Source organism: Sarcophilus harrisii, chromosome 1 (genome assembly GCF_902635505.1).
Source record: "Sarcophilus harrisii chromosome 1, mSarHar1.11, whole genome shotgun sequence".
Classification (NCBI taxonomy): domain Eukaryota; kingdom Metazoa; phylum Chordata; class Mammalia; order Dasyuromorphia; family Dasyuridae; genus Sarcophilus; species Sarcophilus harrisii.
Genome location: NC_045426.1, coordinates 696216955 through 696241051, shown reverse-complemented (window position 1 = coordinate 696241051; position 24097 = coordinate 696216955). Strand labels below are relative to the sequence as shown.

At 36.6% G+C, this 24097-nt stretch overlaps 1 protein-coding gene across 4 annotated transcripts in view; it reads left to right on the top strand.

Annotated features, from left to right (window-relative positions):
- Positions 1–24097, top strand: part of TAOK3 (TAO kinase 3) — a 223019-nt gene that overhangs the window by 83383 nt on the left and 115539 nt on the right. For all 4 annotated transcript variants that reach the window (XM_031948691.1, XM_031948688.1, XM_031948690.1 and 1 more), the window contains 2 exons: positions 827–936; positions 10532–10739. In XM_031948691.1, coding sequence (XP_031804551.1) covers positions 10620–10739 — 120 coding nt within the window. In that variant the 5' untranslated portion in view covers positions 827–936; positions 10532–10619. The remainder of the gene's footprint in view (positions 1–826; positions 937–10531; positions 10740–24097) is intronic.

Sequence of the window (24097 nt, the reverse complement as noted above, 5' to 3'; positions counted from 1 at the left end):
GCCATATATTCAAAGCTGTAAAGGTTTAAAAGAAAACAAAACAAATTCTGGAATTAAAATACTAATTTATCCAGCTCTCTGCCCTTTCTCTCCTAACTAAAAATTCCTGGTTTTGTTTGGGAATAAGATAGGGAGAGGAGAGGAATCAAGAGAGGAAAAATGGAAAAATAAAAATCAACTCTTTATTTTCTACACTATATTCTGTCTTCCATTTGTGTGCCTTTTATACAGACTTTCCCTGTGGCTGGAAAGCACTCTCTCCTTTCTTCTGCAATGGAATCCCCAGTTTCCTTTGGAACAGCTAGATGGCACTTAGTGGATAGAGCACTGAGCCTGGAGTCAGAAAGACTCTCCTCAAGTTCAAATCCAACTTCGGGAACTTACTGTGTGATCCTGTATTTTAACTCTTTTTGCCTCAGTATCCTCTTCTGTAAAATGAGCTAAAGAAGGAAAACCACTCCAGTGTCTGTACCAAGAAGACTCCAAGCAGGGTCATGAAGAGTCCCACGTGACTGAAATAACTCAACTTCTCAAGTCCCCCACAAGTGACTCCCCCATATATGTCTCCATCTTGTGCATGTGTATATATGTTAAATGTACTTAAATAAATCCATGATTGTTTTTCCCCCTGGAGATTTAGGCTAATAACTTACAAATTATTTCCCTTTAGATAAGTAGAGATTGCAGACCCAAGGCAAAGATCAAATTTCACCTTTGTATTGTTACTTTTATATACATTCCCCAAATATTACTATGTCCATAAAGGCTATTCCCATAACAGCTCCTCAGTCATTGCCATCCCTGATTTTTCTTCCTTTTCTTCCAGGTATTCAGAACAAAGAGAGCTGACACCATCCCAGAAGGGAAAAAAAAATGAACAACTGGTGGTGAAATGAGTCCAAGCAAGAGAGTACACTTTGCACCACAAAGAAAAAGGTATAATCCAGCGCCCGCGATTGCTTTCCTCCAGCTGAGCAATTAGCCAGAGTCCTTGAAGCTATTGTTGGGCCCGTAGGTCGCGGTTGGTGGCCACAGAATATCTCCAACCTAAAGTTATCTTCTCTAGTTTCTTATGTACAGAATTGAGGCTGGGCTGAAGTGTAATAAAGGTACATGTTTATGGTTGGTTTAATCTGCCTGCTGTTGTCATGTTTCAGCAGAGTCCCTTCTCCTCTCTTATTTAAACTATGGCATCATAGAGCTTGGCTTTTAATTTCAGGTTAAGGCTGAGAGCCCAGCAAGTTCAGAATAATGTTTGGTATTGGAGGAGGTTGGGGGCGAAGATTTTTGCTTTCTTTAGGGGAAACTATTGGAAATTCTCTTCATAGGGATTTGAAGAATGTGACTTTTACCCTGAAAGACATAAATATAGCCAGTTTTTAATTTATTTCTTTGGGGAGGTCTGTCATAACCAAACTCAGCAGCACCAAACGTGTTTTTGCGTTCCCTTTTTGTCATCCCCATGGGATAAAATGGTAGTATTGTTCAACCATTAGGATTTTAAGTTTTGTTTTGGCAGGGATGTTGATTTTGTGGATGTATTTGCTGACATTGACTAATATGGCCAATGTGGGAATTTGGTTTTGCTCGACTATAAATGTTTGTACAAGGGATTTTGTGGGGGATTTTTTCCTTCTCAAGGAAGGAAAGGGATGTGAATGGGAGAGAAAAAAAATGGATTTTAGTTTTTTAAAAAGATAGAAATTTAATTTTTACAAAAATGATGGTTGGGCTGAAGTAGACTGCTTTTGAAAAGTAGACTAGTGGAATAGATAGAGCAAAAAACCTGGATTTCAGGTATACCCCTGCCATATATTGGCTATATGACCCTTATTTAACCTCCTCATGTCCTAATAGTCCTGGGATCCATGAACTTCTTCTTTTAATATTTTGATAACTACACTTCAATAGAACTGGGTCCCTTTATAAGCTTATTATTCACATTCAAAAATAGGATTCAGGAGAAGGTAGTAAGGCTTCATCTGACAACCAAGAGGATCCGTGATCCAAAAAAGGTTAAGAGTCCATGGTATGGGAGTGTAAACTCTAGTGAAGAAATTGAACTGAGATGGACGTAAGACTGTCTTTGGCGGTACCGACCTATGTCAGTGAAATCACAGATCCAGTATCTATTTAGCCCCATCACCGCCCCCAATCTGTGACCAGGGAACTTGATTGTTCATGAAATAAATTAAGTAACTTCATTAATTCAGTGTTCTAAGTAACTGAACCAGCCAGGTACTACAGCATGAGCTACATCAAAAGTATTCTGGAGATATAAAACCAAAAATATGATGCCTGCCCTTGAAAAGCTCACACTCCAGTGAGAAGATTGTATGCGAATAAATATTTATATTCAAGGTATATACAATACAAATGGAAGATAAATTCAGAAGGAAGGTATCAGCTGCTAGAAAGAGAAACAAGAAAGGCCTCTTGCAGAAGGCAAAATTTAAATTGAATCTTGGAGAAAACCAGGGGATTTAGGAGACAGATGGGAGGGAGAACATCTCAGGAATGACAAAAATCCCTGAGATCAAGAGCACAGGATTCAGGGATAAAGTGTCCTATGTGTGAAATAGCAAGTAAGCCAGGATAGATTGATCATAGAATACATCAAGGAAAATTAAGTGTTAGGAAGGAACCAGGTTATGAAAGGCTTTACGTGTCAAACAAGAGAATTTATCTGTGATCCTAGAAGTAATAAGAAGGTCCTGGAATTTATTGAGTGTAGGTGTGGCAATATTTGTGTTTTAGGAAAATTTCTGGCATGAGTGGAAAGGGAGGTATCTCCAGCAGTTAGCTCAGTTCCTAGCACAATGTAAGCATTTAATAAATATTTTCTGAATTGAGAAAGAGATGAAAGAACTAAGCCACCCTCCCTTTTCTATGATTTCTTCATGCAACAAACATCAAAAACCTATTATATATAAAACAATGTATTAGGTACTAAGGACATAGAATTTTATCTAATAAAATTAAGATATAGACCTTGCTGTCATACTACCTACAGTTTAGTAGGAGAATAGGAGAGGAACAGAGATAACTAAATTATTTTATAGTAAGTACTTTATAAAGTGCCCGCCTCCCCCAAAAAATAATTAGTGGTATGTGAAATCTTAAAAAAGATATTATCAACTGGACACTCAAGATTATGCAATTATTATTATATTTATTATTATTATTATAATTATTTATTATCCCACTTACTTAACCGTAATTTCCTTTGATGGGTAAAAACTTTTTGATAGAGTAAAAATCTGACAGATTGAGGCATATTATTTTCATCTTTTTTTCTTTTGTCTAGTTTTTTCTTTCTCATATTTTGACCCTTTTCTTCTGATTTTTCTTTCCTAACTTGACTCATATTGGAATATGTTAAAAATGAATGTATACATATAACTTTTAAAAAAAACTTTTTGAATCAGTTGATAAGTACCAAGTGTGAACAGGATTTGTATTCCTTCTTAAATCAAAGATTTTGTTTGAGAGATTTGTCACACTGCAAGAAACTTTCACAGAAAAAGTTTGTTATTTCAGGATTAATTAGAAATTCTGAGGATCTGAAAGCACAGAGTAAAGAGTTGGGTCACATAGAACCTAAAAGAACCAACAGTCAGGTTGGGGTGGGTAGGGATAGGAGGCAACCAGAAAATGGAAAAAAAAAAAAGGAGGTAAGATTGAGTTTTGGCAGTGAAGAGAAAGACTGAGAAGGGCTATTGACCTTGTAGGCATATGGACTCAGGATGAGTCCAGTGTGCTCATCTTCTCAAAGATTAAGGGAGGTTCAGAGAAAAGATTTTCTTACTTTTTCTGCTAGTATCTTTCTATAATAAAATAAAATTCTATAATGGAATAGAAATCTACTGTAGTGTAATTTCATTATCCTAATATTTCACCTGAATTATTACTGCAACAAAAAGAATCCAGGAATATAACTGTAAAGAGAAGTGAACTTAACATCTCCCTAAACGTTAAAAAAATTTTCCTTAATGGAGACTTAGAGCAATAAATGTATAACTTTTTGTCTTAACTCCCTAAAGTTGCAGAAAACTACTTGAGAATGGAATTGTAGGGGTCATTATATTATTGTCTTTAGATTTAAAGGAAGCTGATTTTTATAACAGGTTTTTTTTTATATAATATAACAATAATAGAGTATATCTTAAAAATTAACTTAGCTGCTGAAATGGTGATGGATAGTATTCCACGTTCTGGCATATACTCAGGGACAAGGAGTAGACCAGTTTGGCCAGAGCATAAAGTATAGTAATATGAGATAATAATGTGAGAAAAGTAAGATGGCGCCAGATTGTGACAGTTCTTGAATATCATGCCAAGGAATTTGAGATCCCCTAAGAGATAGGGACTCATTGATAATTTTTGAACATGGGAGAGAAATCACAAAATCTATTGGGAAAAAAGTTACTATTCTTGCAATTTATGAAGGAAAGAGTAGAAGGGAGAGAATGAAAGTGGGGGAATATATTAAAAGGGTATTGCAGTAATCCAGGTGACTGACTGGTAATGATCCCTATTCTAGGATAATGGCAGTGGGTACAAAGGAAAAATATTTTTTAATAGCATTTTATTGACAAAACATATGCATGGGTAATTTTTCAACATTGACCCTTGCAAAAACTTCTGTCCAACTTTTCCCCTCCTTCTCTACCCCCCCCTCCCCTGCTTCTCTAAATGGCAGGTAGTCCCATATATGTTAAATATATTAAAGTATATGTTAAATACAATATATATGTATACATATTTATACAGTTGTCTTGCTGCACAAGAAAAATCAGATTTAGAAAGAAGGTAAAAATAACCTGAGAAGAAAGATAAAATGCAAACATACAATAACAGAAAGAATGGAAATACTATGTTGTAGTCCACACTCATTTCCCAGAGTTCTTTCGCTGGGTAGAGCTGGTTCTGTTCATTACTGATCAATTGGACCTGATTTGTATCCTCTCATTGTTGAAGAGGGCCAGGTCCATCAGAATTCATCATCATACAGTATTGTCGTTGAAGTGTATAATGATCTCCTAGTTCTGCTCATTTCACTCAGCATTAGTTCATGAAGTCTCTTCAAGCATCCAGAGAAAAAATCTGAAAAGATCATAGATCAGGGCAGAGCCCAAATGTCATAGTAAAGGCAGGGAATTCGTTTGAACTCTCTCAAATTCACCACCTAACAACATTTAAATTGTTCTTAAAACAAATGCTCCAGCTGCAGAACCAACAAAAAGACAGGGTAAAATAATTTCCTAGTCTAAGACAACTTGGAAGGTTGATAGGAAAGGTCTGTCTCAGTGTAATGAGAGTAGAGCTCAATCCAGAACTAGCCTTGTCATTGCAAGCTGCACTGGGAGAACCAGCAACAGGCCCTGGAGTTAACTAAATCAGCAAGGTGGTAGTTTCTCAGCCCACAGATGGTAAGAGGATTGGACAATTTATAAGAATGAAATTATAGGGGACCCTTTCCTGCCACTACATGCAAGACTCTTATATTGTAGCAGCACAAAAAACCTGAAATTTAGGAGTGCCCTTTCCTCCCTGGGAGCAGAGTCAATTTTAATATAAAATTAAAAGTCAATCAATAAGCTGAAGAAAATGAGCAAACCACAGCAACAACAAAAGAACTTGACCATAGAAAGTTACTATGGTGACAGGGAAGACCAAAACACAAACTCAGAAGACAACAAAATCAAAGCAACGACATGCAGATCCTCAAAGAAAAGTGCCAATTGGTCTCAGACCCTGGAAGAGCTCAAAAAGAGTTTAAAGAATCATTTTAAAAAGGTAAAATAAGAATTGGGAAAAGAAATGAGAGTGATGCAAGAAAATTAGGGGAAAAAGTCAATAGCTCATTTTTTAAAAAATGGCATCAAAAATACTGAAGAAAATAATGCCTTAAAAAAAAAAAAAAAGAAGAATAGGACAAATTGCAAAAGAGTCACAAAAATTCACTGAAGACTAATTTCTTAAAAAGCAAAATTGGCCAAAAGATGTACAAAAATTCCCTGAAAAAAAAAAAAAAAAAACTCTTTAAAAAGTAAAATTGACCAAATAGAAAAGGATGTACTAAAGCTCACTGAAGAAAATAATGCCTTAAAAATTAGAATTGGGCAAGTACGAGCTGAGATATCAAGAAACAATAAAGCAAAATTAAAAGAATGAAAAAATAGAAGAAAATGTAAATTCTCACTGGAAAAACAACTGACTTATAAATAAAATAGATCTGGAATTTCTTTTTTTTTTTTTAGGGGAGGTGGGGAGAGACAATTGGGGTTAAGTGACTTTCCCAGGTTCACACAACTAGGAAGTATTAAGTGTCTGAGACCAAATTTTAAGTCCATCTGATTTCAGGGCTAATGCTTTATCCACTGTGCTGTCTCGATGCCCCTGTAAGATAGATCTGGGAGAGGTAATTTAAGAATGACTGGAGTGTCTGAAAGCCATGAAAAAGAATCTGGATACCATATTGTAGAAATTATCAAAGAAAATTCCTCTGATATCATAGAACCAAAGAGTTAAATTACTGTTTGGTCTTGGTTTTAAAGAGGACACATGAAATCACAGTGTGATATTTTGCTTTGAATATGAATTGGATTTAAATGAAACAGTTGCACAAAATCATCAGCCTCCTTTTTCTGCCAGTGGCAAGACAAAGGGAAAGATAACTGGCAATGGCATAGAAACAGTGGATGATCTTGGTATCTTTGATGTGTGACTAAGCTCTAAGCACTCCACAGTGTCTGCTTCATGGCCAGTGGAACCAGTTGTTCTCATTTGTCCATTCTGTAAGGGCAAATCTTAACAGAAAGAATTCTACTGCTCACTTCATAAAAGAAATTCCAAAATGAAAACTCCCAAGAATATTATAGCCAAATTCCAGTCTTTCAAGTGAAGGATAAAATGTTAGAAGCAGCCAGAAAGAAATAATTCAAATGTCATGGAGCCATAGTCAGAATCACACAAAATTTAGCAGCTTCTACCTTAAAGGAGTGGAGAGCTTGGAATATGTTATTCCAGGGAGCAAAAGAGTTAGGCTTACAACCAAGAATCACCTACCCAGGAAAACTTGAGTATAATCCTTCAAGGGAGACAAAATGAGCATTTAATGAAATATTTGTAATACCTAAGAACTTTGTTATTATTAGGCAGTTAGAAAGTATATACATAAAAAGAGGGCTAGATGCAAGATGACCATGTTGGGATTATAAATTAAAAAAAAAAAAAAAAGAGAGAAATAGTAAGAGAGAAAGGGTAAAGAAAAGATAGAATGGAGTAAATCATTTTATATAAAAAAGATACAAAAAAGATGCTCAGATTCAGAAATCTATCTTACACTACAGAAAAATAAAAGGGGAAAGGAAGAGGCTGATAGAAAGGAGGGTAGAGTACAGGAGATGGCAGTCAGAAGCAAAAACACTTTTAGCCTTTGATCAGGTAAAGGGGTGGGGTAATAAGAATGAATGGGAGGAAACAGGATGAAAAGAAATACATAATTAGTCTACATAACTGTGAATGTAAATGTGAATTTACCCATGAAATAGAGGTCGATGGCAGAATGAATTAAAAACCAGAATCCCACAAAATGTTGTCTATAAGAAACATTGTTGAAGCAGAGATACATGGAGTAATAATAAGGCACTAGAGCAAAATCTCTTATGCCTCTTCAGCTGAAATAAAAACAAGCTTAACCATCATGATCTCAGATGAAACAAAAGCAAATATAGATCTAATTAAAAGAGATGAGTAAGAAAACTGCAATTTGCTAAAAAGTACAATAGACAAAGAAGTAATAGCAATGTGAAACATATATCCAATTGGTATTTTATACAGTTTCTTAAAGGAAAAGTTAAATGAGTTATTGGAGGAAAATTTACAATAGAATTATATTAGTTGGGAACCTCAACATTCCTCTTTTAGAACTAGATAAATCTAGCCCTCCAAAAATAAAACTTAGAAGATGAAGAAAACGTTAGAAAAGTTAAAGACCTCTGGAAAACCTGAATGGAAAAACAAAGGAATATGCCTTTTTTACAGCAGTCCATGACACCTACACAAAAATTGACCATGTATTAGGACATAAAAACCTTATAGCTAAATGCAGAAAAAATGAAAATTAAATGCATCCTTTTCAGATCATAACAAAGCAAAATTTTCATTCAATAAAGATCCATGGTAGTATATCCTAAAAATTAATTGGAAATAAATAATCTAAGCCTAAAGAATGAGTGAATCAAAGAACAAATCCATAAAACAACCAAGAATTTCATTAAAGAGAATTATAACAATAAGACAGCATGTCAAAATTTATAGGATACAGCCAAAACCAATACCCTTTGATATAACACTATTAGGTCTGTATCCCAAAAACATTTTTCAAAAAATAGGAAAAGAACATACTTGTACAAAAATATTTATAGGGGCTCTCTTTGTGGTGGCAAAGAATTCGAAATTGAGGGGAGTCTTTAAATTGAGGAATGAATGAACTGGTTGTAATACATGATTGTGATGAGATACTATTGTGTCATAAGAAATGATGATGCTTTTAAAAGAACCTGAAAAGATTTGCATAAACTGATGCAAAGTGAAATGAGCAGAACATAATATTGTACAATAATCAATTGTGAATGATTTAGCTATTCTTAGCAATACAGTAATCTAAGACAATTCTGAAGGAGTCACATTAAAAAATGCTATCTACCTCCAGAGAAAACACTAATGAAGGCTGAATACAGATCGAAGCATACTTTTTTTTTTTTTAACCGAATTTATTTCTCTTGGGATTTTTTTTTTTTTTAGTTAGTTTTCTTTTACAACATGGTTAATATGGAAATGTTTTCCATGTATAAACTATGTAAAATTGGTTGCCATCTTAATTACATGAAATTGGAAAATAATGAAAATGACATTTTAAAAAATGATTATTGAATTGAAGGAGAAATGTCAGAAATCTAAAACAGTAAAAGGGTCTAAGGGGACCATGTAGACTGGATTAAACATATTTTAGATGTAGAATTGACAGGACTTGGCAACTGATTATATAAGAATCAAAATAATATGTCCATTTGCAGAACTGAGAGACTAGATAAATAGTGGGACCTCAGAAAGAGATAGGAGGAACAGGTGTGGGAGGAAAGCAAACAAGTTAAGTATGGGACTTTTGGTGTTTAACTTTTTTTCTTAAAATTAATCACACCAACACCTGTTTCAGTAAATAAACAATAGTAATTAACATTTATATATCATTCATATATATATATAATTTATATATCATATCATACATTAATATATATATCATATATATATATATATATATATATATCATAACACATTTGAAGTGTTTTTATTAGATATAATCTGCATTGATTCCCTCAACAACCTTGGGAAGGAAGTACTACTATTATCATCTCCATTTCATGTTAAAAAATGAGAATGAGAGAGGAGTTAAGGGACTTGCCCAGAATCAGAATGACACAGCTACTAAATATTTGAGACAAGATTTGAATTCGGGTTTTCCTCACTTCGCCTCCAATATTCTGTTCATTGTGCCATGTCACTGTTTGAAAAAGAGGAAAGGAGATAGAGTGGAGCTTGATGGTTATAAACCTGAACTCATCATGGATTGTCTTGGTAGAGTCAAGAAGTTTAAAATGCATCATTATTGGGCTCTGGTCAGAATCTTAATTTGCTATGCTGCAGAAAAAATTAAAAAGAGAGTTATGTGGCTTTTGCATTTTTATATGTTTGCATTTTAAACCAATGTGATGGATAGTTTTTTTTTTCTAATTTTTTTTTTAACACAATGAAAGCTGTAAAAATTAAGCAGATCTGTTGAAAGGGGAAGAAGCCAAGGCCCTCTATGAATCTCATATGACACATTTGACAGTTAAATATTTTTGAACTTGTTTATGACAAATTATGTGAGTCTAAATTTAATGTTTTCTTTTTAAAAACAGTGCTGTTAACAACCAAAAAGTATGCAAATAAGCTGGTCAATCAGCATTTGAAACTATCAAAAGTGATACCCTCTTATTAATAGAAACCTTGACAACAGGATGTTTTCCATAGCAACAGAACAACTGGCCTCTTTCATTTGACATTAACATAACTTCAGAATTGCAGAAGTCACTTTCTGGCAAGTGATAAAGAGCTGCTGATTTATAACCTAAAATCTGAATATTAGTTATCAGAATGTCTTTAATTGATTAATAATTCAGCCAAGATAATTTTTAAAAAAAAACTATCCCATGATTTCCCATGTATAAGTGATATAATTGTTTGCCTACTCAGTGAGTAGGAGAATGAGTGGGAGGAAGAGAATTTGGAACTTAAAATTTTAAAAGAAAAGGATGTCAAAAAATGTATTAATAAAAGAATTTTTAAAAAACACTTCAGAAGGAAAAAATAAACTATGCCAATTTTGACCTTTATTCTTCTAATGTAATTTTAAAACCCTCTGGATGAGGAAAACAAAATCCGCATTGGAAATAAGCTAACGATGAAGTATGTTTCTTTTTAGGTGCTGAAGGTTTATCAAGAACTCCTTTGTCAATGAAGGGAAAAACTGATTGGGATATTGACAAACAGAGGTTGTAATACTCTTCACCATGCGTAAAGGGGTGCCAAAGGACCCAGAGATAGCAGACCTGTTCTATAAGGAGGATCCTGAAGACATTTTTGTTGGTTTACATGAAATTGGACATGGAAGCTTTGGGGCTGTTTATTTTGTGAGTACCTTTATAAAAATCCATCACTTAATTAATGAGCATTCATTAACTGCCTACTGTATATCAGGCACTGTACAAGGGGCTAGGAATACAAATTCAGAGTATAAAATAATTCCCGTCCTCAGGCAGCTTACATTCTAACGAGAGAGACAAGTGGTACACGCCACAATAAAAGCAGCATAAGGACAAGGTGAATAAACACAGATATATACAAAATAGTTAGCTCTACTGGGGCTTTTTGTACTTCCACAGCATCTCTACTGTACATCTGCTTTTCTCCACTCCCGTAGCTGCCAGCAGCTCTCACAGCTATAATGATTTTCTGGTTGGTCTCCCTGTGTTGTCTCTTCTCAGTCCGTCCATCCACTCCTTAGATCCCCAGGTGATTATCTAGAGCTCAGGCAGGCCTGACCATGTCGCTCCTCTAGTCATTAAGCTCCAATATTACCTCCAGGACCCAGCCCAAACTCCTCTATTTGTCCTTTAAAGCCCTTCATCTTCTCTCCTTCACATGCTGGCCATGTCCCATCTCCCGACTCCATGCCTTTAGCCAAGCCAGGAAGGCTGCCCCCAGTCACCCCTTTCTCCCTGCTTCCCTGACTTCTTTCAAACTCATATCCAACCAGACTAGGGAGTCTTTCCCGATCACCCCTTCACCCTAGAATCCTTCTGCCTTCCCTCTGGGCTTACCTTCCATTTATACTCTAATTTTGTATGGATAGTGTGTGTGTGCGTGTGTGTGTGTGTGTGCACGTATGAGCACATGTTCTGTCTTCCCATTACAAGGAAAGCTTCTTGATAGTAGGGTCCATATTTTCCCTTTCTTTTTATCCCGATTGCCTGACACACACAGTAAGAGTATGATAAGTGCTTATTGACTGACTGGCAAGCAAAAGTTATACCTTTATGTATATTCTACCGTATGGAATTTTGTCTTTATTAAGAGCAAAAGTTCTGTTTGAAAGGAATCTCTTCATAGTTCCTCCCAAAGGTGGATCATTCGGCACAGCTGGTCAGAGAATGGGAACACAGACTTGGGTTCCATGGTTTCCATGAGAAAGGGAAGGAATCCAGCAATCATGGAAGCCTGTCTCCTGCTTGAGCTTCCCTCCCTAATTATGTGCTCCATTAGTGAGTGGACTTTCTCCCATTTACTCCAGCACATTGGGCCAGTTACAATGGGGTTAACTCCCTTCTCCACACCCTTGTGCTGCTGTGAGTCAGTTCCCTGTAGGTTCACTCCACCTAGAAGAACCAACCCTCAGGTCATCCTCCAGCTTCCCTCAAGTTGTCCACCACCTGGCTGGCTCATAGGCTTCCCCTCCACCCCAGTCTCTGCCCTCAGGCTCAGAGACTTCGTGTGATGTCTCTATGTTGTGGTGCTCTCAATAACCCTTGTTTTCTAGGAGCTCCGCCTTCCCAGCTTCCATGGTCTGTGCCTCCATTCTCTCTCAGCCATACATAGTGATAGTTTTCTCCTTGATCTCTTCAATTTCAGGGGCTTCTCATCCATGATCTAGGCCCAGAAACCTGTTCTCTTTGACTGATTCTCTTGTTTTCCATTTCTCCTTCCCTGGGGGTACCTGCCCTCCGTTCACTGCACCCTCCACTCACTTCTCCCCTCCTATGTCCCCTGGCCTCCCTTTCCTGCTTTTGAGATGGTGACCCTCTAATTGACTCCTCATCTTTGTCTCCCTAGACTCCCCAATATAAATCCCTGTTTTTGCTTTTAAAGCCCCCACACCCTGGCCCTGGGCTGTTTCCAGCCACATTCTGGCCTGTTCTCTGTTACTACCCCAAGGGCCCTGCCACCTGCCTGGCCTGTTCTCCTTCCTTCCCCTGACTTCCCTGCAGACAGCCTGGGGAGCATCTTCTGCAGGAAGACCTTCCTGGGCACTCTTTGTCGCCTCCAGGAAATTGTCTCCTCCTCATCCTGTGGCCCCAGCCCCCTTTTGGCATGGGACATGTAGTAGGCACCTAATAAGTGCTGGTGCAGTGCAATGGAGAGGAACGAAAGAACAGACATTTTTGCCTTCTGTGATGTGATTTTCATTGCCATGAAATGTGACCTTAGCCCCGAAAGCCATTTTACAGAAGAATTCAGTTGACTACAAGGAAGTTTCACGACCTCTCTGTGGGGAGAAGCCGGAGCTCCTCAGCTCTTAGTACTAGAAAAACTCCCCCAAGCTGGCCAGCCATTAAATGGGTCACTCGAACCAGTTCCCTGTATGTGGGACAGGCTTATCACAATGACTTCGAAGAAAGAAGCGTGACAAAGCAGCCTTTTAAGAAGAGATCTGAAGCCAACTGAAGTCTGCCTGGACCGTGCCAGGAGCAGAGGCGTCCCTTGTTAATCACAGGGCAGGAGAGCAGCCGGCTGCCTTCTGGGCACGAGCCTATACTGCAGGATTATTTTGACAGCAGCGTCTCAATGAGCCGACTGTGCCGTGGCGGGGCAGCCACGCCGTGAGGAGCTCGAACGTGTCCAGGCATTGGCCCTTCTTGGGCTGATCCAGCCTTGCCGTGGGGGCCCCAGCGGGTGATTAATTTTCCCTAGACCAGAGCTGAGCAGGGCCTAGGAGCCAGCAGCGGGCTCAGGGCAGATATTTACTTGAGCGAATCTTCGTCCTCAGGAGTTGTTCGGTCCTGCCTTTGGGGGCAGTTCAGGCCCAGACTGCCCGCTGCCGCCGAATGCCCTTCTTCTAGGTGGCACAGGGGGGTCAGATCAAAGCCACTTTGTAGCTGTGTGAGCCTGGGCAAGTCACTGCACCCCAGCTGCCTCCCAGGAAAACCAAAAACCTTCTTTTACTCTGGCCACGGCTCCAGAGCCGAGTGAAGCTGGGCAACAAAGGCTGGACTCTCCCTAGGGCCCAGGGTCCCAGAGGCGGGGCCTGTGTCCTGGTGGGAAGAGTGATGGCCAGAGCTCAGGCAGCACGTGTGGGAACACCTGGGAGGTGGTAACAATGGCCCTAACCTGCACATTTGGCCCCCAGAGCCTCAGTCCTAGGGCAGTGGGCGGCTGTAGAAGGATTTATCTTCACAGTCACAGAGCTGACTGAAAAGTCTCTGCACCGAATGTAAGATCTCAGTGAATGTGTCAGTCCTTAATTACATATATACTCCTATATATTGACTGCATAAGGCCGAACACGCCCTGCCCTCCAACACTGCATTTCTCAATCACACATTAAGATCAAACAAGAATCCTTGACAGATACAGTCACAGAAATAACGTGTTATGGTGATTCTCTGAGTCTGAGTCGTGATGCACGGGAACAACGCCCTGCACAAACCAAGCCCAGGCAGAAGAGGAATTCCTTAGAAATGATGAGGTTCTGCGGTGGCTCCCACTCGCGGAGGTCATCGAGCTGGTTACGTGCAGCCCCAGGATGCTGAGGAGCCGTCTCACCGAAACCTGGAGTGCCTCTAGTAGAGCATCAGAGGCTCCTTGAGGATGGGAGGACCTGCTCTTTTACCTTATCTCCGTAGGGTATAAATCTAGCAGCAGTATAGCTGGCCAGAGTAAGCACATTTTAACCATTATGAGAACTTGGTCCTGAATTACTTTCCGAAATAGCTAGATCAAGCCACAGTTCCATGGATGTACTACTGGGCCTACTTTCTGCTAGACTTCCCAACAATTGTCATTTTCATTTTTGTCAGCTTTGCTAAACTTGTGGGTATGAGAGAGAAGCTCACAGTTACTTTCATTTGCATTCCTATGATTAGTAGTGATTTGAAGCATTTTTCACATGATGCAGTTTTGTATGATTTATTGATCACTTGAATCAATAAGTAAATTTATTTATAGATTTCATTTCATGTGATTTTTCTGATCATTTGGTGGTTTTCCCTTAAGAAATAATCATATCCTTTGAGCATTTGTCATTTGGGAGATTTATTATTAGAAATTTGAATCAATTCCTTATATAACTTAGATATTAGACTTCTATCAGAGAAATTTGATGCCAAGTTTTTTTCCCTAGTTGTCATTTCCCCTTAGCTGTATTGGACTTGCCTGTGAAAAACCATTTTAATTCTATGTAATTAATTGTCCTTTGTATCTTCTGTGATCTTTTCGGTCCCTGTTTTGCCATAATTTCTTAGTGTCGTCTTGTTTCATTTGTAGGAAAAAATCAATACTGATACTGACGTGGTTCAATTCCTCTATTAGGATGGCACCTCATTGTTTTTTTGGCAATAATCTTACATTTCGAGCAGTAACAGTTTAATTAGTTTTTATAAACAAGATGAAAACTGTATGATTTTTACCACCATCTTTCCCTTTTTTGCCATTACATCATTATCAATGTGGGGGGGGGGGGGGGGAGAAGAAAGCCACATGGGATCAAAGGCCATTTTATATTAGTCTTTGTTCCATGGGATGCCATGGTCAGATAATTCATCTTGCCAGCAATAGAAGAACAGACAACCTTAAATTTGACTTAACCAAATAGCCAAAACCAATCAAAATAGGACTTCTTGACTTTTCTCTGTGTCATGGACCCCTTTGGGAGTTTAGCGCAGCTAATGGCTCTTCACAATGGATGGAAGTGATTAAGATACATCGGATTACAAAGGAAACCAATTAGATCAAAATATAGTTCCTAACTTTTTTTTTAAGTTCACGGGTTAAGACACCCTAAGTTGCAGAAATGGGCATTATATTATCCCAAAACATAGGAGGTGTTTATGTAAGGGGGTGGGGGTGGGGAAGAATACAATCAGGTGAACTATAGGTAAAAATGCACAATTTCTATTAGGGAATTTTTAATGGATTAGAGGCTTGAGTTGGAGGCTTTGAGAATCTCAAAGATACACTTTTGCACATCCCGTTCTACATCACAAATGAATCCTATAGCAGACTTGGCACCTTACATCGTAGTGTCCTGGAAGATGCCATCTATGCGCAGAAAAATTAGATTCAGGCCAGAAGATGTGATGTTTTATAGCATTTCTTATGGACTGCTTATGGATTCCAGCCATCTGGATAGACTATATAATGACCTGAATATGGCAATTGAAGCATTAAAATGTCAATACTACAATCCTGCTCCTTGACTCTTTAGTCACATCCTGACTACTTGGCAAAGGTAGATGCCAAGAAACCTACTTAGACTGATCAGCAGTCTGGCCCAGCTCCTGGAGCATCATTCAGATGAGAGTAGATGTGTAAAATCTCGAAAAAATAAATGGCTAGTTTTGAATAGAAGCAGATATTGGCCAATCAGATTAAAGTTTCCAAAAACATTTTGCCATATTTGAGGGATAAACCTTCTTCATCAACTATGAAAATAACTCCTTTCCATGGGTTTGGGTTTATATACACAAATTGAGAAGTTAATACAGGATTAAAAGATGAGTCATTATTGTATCTGGGATGAAAGAAAACAGGCCCAGGGATTAGCGTATTCATCTTGGATCTACTTCTATAAGACTCTAAAGGTATAGGTTTGTGGGGCTACTTTATTGAACTCAGAATACCTTCATTCACCCACATAATGCAAATAAGTACTCTTGTTGCCCCAATGCAAATACTTGGTAATTTGGATATTGAATTGGCTTTAGTTTTTCACATCTTTGTTCTTATTTCAAACTTCACTTAAGCTGGTCATCTCCTCAAACTTCTTACCTTCGCCCCCCACCCCTTTCACTGCCAAATTGTGATGGACCTGAAGTCTGGAGAACTTGAGTTCAAATCTTATTTCAGATACTCACTAACTGTGTGATCCTGGGCCAGTCACTTCATCCTGTTTACCTCAGTTTCTTCACCTGTAAAAAGATTACAATAACAGCATCTACTTCAGTAAGGTTGCTGTGTTCAAGTTCAAATGAGATGATGTGTAATACTTTACATTGTGAATCTTAACAGGTTTTCTAAATGTTGACTAGTAATTATTTTAAAAGGAGGTTAACACCTATTGCCTTTACTTTCTTGTCTTCCAGTCACTTCTCAAATCCTTAAAAACTGATTTCCAAGGGGGTAGCTTGATGGCACAATGGATAGAGCACTTGCCCTGACATCTATGTTCCACCTTTTTTCATGGTTACCCTATGATAGAATTATGGTCTCTATGTAGATGTGACTTCCCAATCAACATTTCTAGTCCTCCTGCCTCTCCTACCTTCCCAAATAGATCCAAGTGGGTAATCAACAGTCATTTTAGAACTCATCCTATCCAAAATAGAAATCATTCTCTTCCTCCCCACAAGCCAGCCATTCTTCAAATTTCCATGATTCAGTCAAGAGTACTATCCTTTCAGTTATCAAGTTCACAACCTTAGAGTCACCCTCAGCTCTCCTCTTTTCTTGATTATCTGCCATATGCAATCAATCCTGTCAATTATATTTTAATAATATCTCTCATCCATCCTATTGTCTCCATTTACCCAAATGACTTGCCACTTCAAACTCTCATCATCTCTCTTCTTGTCTATGACAGTATCCTCCTCAGTGAGCTCCCTGTTCCTATTCTCCCTTTGCAATCCATCCTGCACATAAGTGACACATTTGTAAAGAACAGGTTGTACTGTGGTATTTACCTTGCTCAGGAAGTTTCAGTGACTCCCTATTACCTTAAAGATAACAATTGCCTATCAATTACTCTCAACCTGACTTAACTCATCTGCCAAGACAGTAGATGTGGCCACTATGCACGCTGCTGTACAGCTTCTCGCCATGAATGTTGTGGGGTTGGGGGACCTCAGAGGGGTATGAGTAGCTCTGAAAAGGGCTTAGCAAGCCCTCCCACCAAAAGTTCTAGTTTTCTCTGAATATCTCATATACTTTAGAGAATTAGACCAAAGTATAAGCCTCCAACCCAGACACTGAGTCTACTTACATGAGCAACCAAAGAAATTGTCAAATAAGACAAAGAAATGGAAAGATGTCCAAGGGGTAAACCCAAAAAGAAAGAATAACTTTACAAATCTAAGTAGATCCTTAAGGGAAAAATATATATCTTGGCTATAAGGATATCCACCCGAAAAGAAATGAGATAGTAATAGAATGGCTTAGGAGGAAAGAAGAGCAAGAAGGAAACCTTAACTAAGACCTAAGTTTTTTACTGAAAACTAGACTAGGACAAAAAAAAAAAAATGAGACAACATGAAATATTAAAAACATAACCAAAAGATTGAGATTTTTTTAAAAAAGAAAATGTTGGAAATAAATTTTAAAACTGACTTAAAAAAAACAAATCAAGGAAAGAATCTTGGAATTATTAGATTACCTAGATATCACAACATCTAAGAAAACTTTGCAAATCTCTTAGAACTATAAAGTTAAAATGTAAAGAATTTACCAATCACTTGTGGGGGGGGGGGAAACGCCTGCAAAATCCAGAAATTTTATACCAAAACCCAGAACCCCCAGCTTAAAGAAAAATAATACTTCAAACAGGCAAAAAAGAAATAGTTCCATACCAAATAGCCACAGATAGGATCCAACAAGACTTGAGAGCTGCCACAAACAAGAAAAGGAGGGGTTGGAATACGATATTTTGAAAGATGAAGGCTTCACAACCAAGAATAACATCCATAAAAATCAAAGTATTCTACAGTGGAGGATATGCTCCTTTAATAAAACAGAAGGTTTCTAAGTATTCCTAACTAGACACTTTAATGTGGAAATGTAGAACTCAAGAGAAATACAGAAAGGTATACACTTTGTTCATTTTAAAGGAACTATATGGGGATGAATTGCTTATGTTCTAATAGATAAGATGAAATACCTTCTCAGAATCCTAATATCTTCAAGTATCATAAAGAATTATAATTAAGATCAATAAGGTCTAGAATAATTCTTCTCTGTTTTGATAACTTTAGAAGAAATGGGAAATGGAAAGTTAAGGACCTATATTATAGAGAAAAGGAAGACAAAAAAGAGGAAAGTCATTATCTCACATAATAGAGGTGGTAGAAGTAGAGGAGAATGAGCATTCCATGAACCTCACTTTCACCTGTAATGGATAATTTTAGATATTGCAAGATAGAAATATATTAAACTCCAAAGAATGGAAGAAATCAGAAAACAGTGGGTTATGAGGGGCAGGGCAGGAGAGATAGCAGAATACTTATGGGTTAAACATCCTGCAGTGAGGAGTGTGAGAGGGAATTAAAAGAAAAAGTAAAATCCTGGAAGTAGGAGCAGGACAATTCAGTAATATTCTGCTTATTTTAAAAAATACTTGAAACATAAAAATTTACATAGAATTAAAGTGAAAGACTTAAGCAGTATCTATTTTGCTTTATCTGAACTCAAAAAAACATAGGTAGCAATCATAATTTCAGATGCAGCTATAGTAAATATACAAATTACATTTCAGAGAAACTACATTACACTTAAAATCACCATAAGTAATAAATCAATATCAATGTGTAATAACTATACATGAAACACTTAAAAGTTAATCAGATGATAGGAGAAAGTAGATATTAAGACTATAATATTAGAGAACCTTAATGTGCTTCTTTCAGACTTTAAAAAATATGTAATCAAAACATAAATCAGAAGGAATTCAAGGGTCTAAACAAAACTTTAGAAAAAATAGAGAATAATTGTCATTCATTAAATGAGAACAGAATGCTTCTCAGCCATTCATGTACTTGAACTTAAAAACCTCACCAATAATTCAAAAAACAGAAATATTCAACCTATGATTTATTGATCATTAGCAATAAAAAAACATGTTTAATACAAGTCCTTTGAGGAAAGATTAACAATCAATTAGAGCCTAAATAACTTAACCTTAGGAACTGATAGATCAAAGAATAAATTAGAAAAATAATAGAAAATTTCATCAAAATGATAGTAATGAAACAGTATACCAGAACTATGGAATATAACTCACACAGTCATTAGGAGACAATTTGCATCTCTAGAACTCATCAACAACAAAAAAAGAAAGAACAAGTTAATGAATTAGACATGCAGTAGAAAATGTTAAATAAGAATAAATCAAAAAATCCAACTAAACAACAAAATAAAACTTTGGGAAATCAGAGATTTTAAAAATGAAAGAAAAAAACACATTGAATTAATAAATAAAACAAAGAACTGTTTAACTGTTTGTTTTATTTTTCTATTTTTTCAATTAATCTGGTTCAAAAAAGAGAGGAAGACCAATTTTTAATACCAAAAATGTAAAAGAGTAATTCCAATAATTGCCACAGTAAAGTAATTATCAGAAAATATTTTGCCTAATTTTATGTTGATACTTATAACTTAAGTGAAATGGATAAATATTTGTCGTACTATAAAACAATCATATCAGCAAGAAAAAAAAATTAGTTTAAAAGCCCAATATTTGAAAAAGAAATTGAAAAGGCCATAAATTAAGTCACAAATAAAATCTCCAGGATGAGATGGATTTTCAAGTGATTTCCCTTCTAAGAACAGTTAATACTAACACTATGTAAATTGTTTTAATAAACACAGGAGGTAGGAGAAGAGAACTTTTCCAGTTTCTTTCTACGATAGAAATATAATATTGATACCTAAACCAGGAAGAGACAAAGCAGAAATAAAACTAGAGAATAATATCCCTGATGGAGATTGACATAAAACTTTGGAATAAATGTTAGAATATATTAAAATGATTATACATGCAGATTTGTATTTGGGATGCAGACTTGGCCCAATATAAAAGAAATTATGAATATTTTTAAAATCAGCAGTGTTAATAATAAAACCTCATTTATATCAGTAGATGCTAAAAGAACTTTTAACAAAATCCAACATTTATTTCTGTGTGTATGTATATGTCAGAAAACATAGGAATAAATGATTTTTTCCTTAATATATTCAATAATCTATCTGAAACAAAGATCAAAAAGCATGTTGTAGAAAAAATGTAGAGGCCTTTCCAATAAAATCAGAGGTAAAATAAAGATTCTCCTTATCCCCATTACTATTTAATATAGATCTGGAAATTCTTACTGTAACAATAAGAGTAGAAAGAGAAATCAAGGGGGTAAATATAGCCAGAGAGGAGAAAAAAAAATAACACTTTTTACAGATGATATAATTATCTATTTTTTTTTATTTAATAGCCTTTTATTTACAGGATATATGCATGGGTAACTTTACAGCATTAACAATTGCCAAACCTCTTGTTCCAATTTTTCACCTCTTACCCCCCACCCCCTCCCCCAGATGGCAGGATGACCAGTAGATGTTAAATATATTAAAATATAAATTAGATACACAATAAGTATACATGACCAAACCGTTATTTTGCTGTACAAAAAGAATCAGACTCTGAAATATTGTACAATTAGCTTGTGAAGGAAATCAAAAATGCAGGTGGGCAAAAATATAGGGATTGGGAGTTCAATGTAATGGTTTTTAGTCATCTCCCAGAGTTCTTTCTCTGGGCATAGCTGGTTCAGTTCATTACTGCTCCATTGGAAATGATTTGGTTGATCTCGTTGCTGAGGATGGCCTGGTCCATCAGAACTGGTCAATGATATAATTATCTAGCAAAGCTTAGTCAACTAAAAATTAATTGAAACTGTATGGAAAATTGTATGTGTATAATTATTTCAAATTGCTGGCCTTTTTAGGCAGGGGGGAGATGAGAAAAGGAGGGAGAAAAAAATTGGAACAAAAATGAATGTTGAAAACTATCTTTATATGTAATTGAAAACGTAAAATATTATTAAGGAAATTGTAAAACAAAGTCAGGCCAGTAAACATTTACTGACCTACTGTATACCAGGTATTATTTTAGCATTAGTGATAGATAAAGAGGTAAAACACAGTCTCTATCCTCAAGGAGCTCGCAATCTAAACCCAGAAGAAAGAGATTAAAAAACAAAATTCTATTCAAAATAACTAAGAAAATACAATGTTTGGGGGACTATCTACTGAAGCACAACCAAGAATTATATAAATTCAACTCTGAAATAGAAGTATTTACAGAAATAGAAATATTAATCATCAAGACTATTGGTATTAGTTTAAAAAAGAAAGGTTGATACAAAAGCAAACAAACACAGTAGCATAGTGTTTGATGAATCTGAGGTCCCAGTTATTGGGGAAGGGAATCACTCAAAAAACAACCTTCTCTGGGAAAACTGGGAAGCACTCTGGCAGAAATTACACACCTCACACCCTGTACCACAGTAAATTCCAAAGGTATACATGAGCTAGAAAGGTGATATCATAAGCAAATTACAGGAGCAAGGAAGAAATACCTTTCTGAACTATGGGGAAGGGTAGATTTCACAATGGAACAAGGAACTGAGAAGATCACACAAGATAAAATGGACAATATTGATTGTATGACACTTAAAAACTTTTGCTCAAACAAAAGCAATGTAGTTAAAATTGGAAAAGAAACATTTGGGGAGGGATTAGAAAATTAAAAAGAAAAAAAATTTAAATATGTTTTCCTGGTAAACATCACATGTCTAAGATATAGAAAAATTTATTTTCAAAACATGTGCATGGGGGCAGCTAGATGGTGTAGTGAATAGAGCACTTGCCCTGGACTCAAGATCTGCCTCACACATTTAATGCTTCCTAGCTGTGTGACCCTAGACAAGTCACTTAATCCCACATGCCTTGGGGCGGGGGGGGGGGGCGGGAATATATATATATATTCATGGATAATTTTTCAACTTTAACCCTTGCAAAATCTTGTGTTCCCATTTTCCACCCCCTTCTTCCTATCCCGTCCCCTAGATGCCAAGTAATCCAATATATGTTAAACATGGTAAAAATATATGTTAAATCCAATATATGCATACATATTTATACAATTATCTTGCTATACAAGAAAAATCAAATCATAAAGGGAAAAGATGAGAAAGAAATAAAATGCATACAATAACAGAAAAAGTAAAAATGTTATGTTGTGATCTACACTCAGTTCCCACAGTCTCTCTTTGGGTGCAGATGGCTCTCTTCATCACAACATCATTGGAAATGGCCTCAATCATCTCATTGTTGAAGAGAGCCGCATCCATCAGAATTGGTCATGGTATATTATTGTTGTTGCTGTGTATAATGATATCCTGGTTCTGCTCCTGCCTCCTGACCAGGAGGATGATTTCAGAGAGTCCTGAAGAGACTTACACGAACTGATGCTGAATGAAATGAGCAGGACCAGGAGATTATTATACACAGCAACAGGAAGATTATACAGATGATCAATTCTGATGGACGTGGCCCTCTTCAACAATGATATGATCTAAACCAGCTACACTCGGAGAGAGAACTATGGGAAATGAATAGACCACAACATAACATTTCCACTCTTTCTGTTATTGTTTGCTTGAATTTTTGTTTTCCCTCTCAGGTTTTTGTAACCTTCTTTCTAGATCCGATCTTTCTTGTGCAGCAAAATAACTGTATAAGTATTTTGTATTTAACATATACTTTAACATATTTAACATGTATTGGACTACCTGCCATCTAGGGGAGTAGGTGGGGGGAAGGAGAGGAAAAGTTGGAACAGAAGGTTTTGCAAGGTTCATTGTTGACAAATTACCCATGCCTATGTTTTGTAAATTAAAAGTTATAATAAAAAATATAAAATTCAATGATTCCTTCTTATTTTCAGGATAAAACATAAACTTTTCTATCATTTGAAATTTTTTGTCATTTGGTTGTAAAGTATCTTTCAGAGTGATCACATGTCACTCCCTGCTCATATATTCTACACTCCAAGCAACTACTTGATTTTTTCTCATATTTAACATTCTATCTCTTTCTTTGGCACTTTTGCCCATCACCCAAATCTGAAAGGCTTTCTCACCTTATTTCCAGCTCTCAGGATCTTTCATTTCCTTCAAAGCGTAGCTCAGGCTCCACATATTACTCATGATATAGGCAAAGGTGGCAAAAGAGAAAAATAATACAATTAGATTGGCCAGAGGAAAATCAGTCCACTTGTACATTGTTGATAGTGTTGTGAATTGGTCTAACCCAGGAGTCCTCAAACTTTTTAAATAGGGGGCCAGTTCACTGTCCCTCAGACTGCGGGAGGGCTGGATTATAGTAAAAACAAAAATTTTGTTTTGTGGGCCTTTAAATAAAGAAACTTCATAGCCCTGAGGGAGGGGGATAATCGTCCTCAGCTGCCACATCTGGCCCATGAGCCGTAGTTTGACGACCCCTGGTCTAACCATTCTGGTCAGCAGTTTAAAACTATGCTTAAAAAGTCACTAACCCATTTATACTTTAACTCGGCAAAACCACTATTACAGATAGTCCCAAAGACATCAGAGGAAGATGGAAAAGATCCTTGTGTATACAAATATATTTATAATAACTCTTCTTGTAGCAGTAATGAACAGATATTAATCTGGTGCGGAATGGATAAACAAATTGTGGTATATGGATGTGGAAT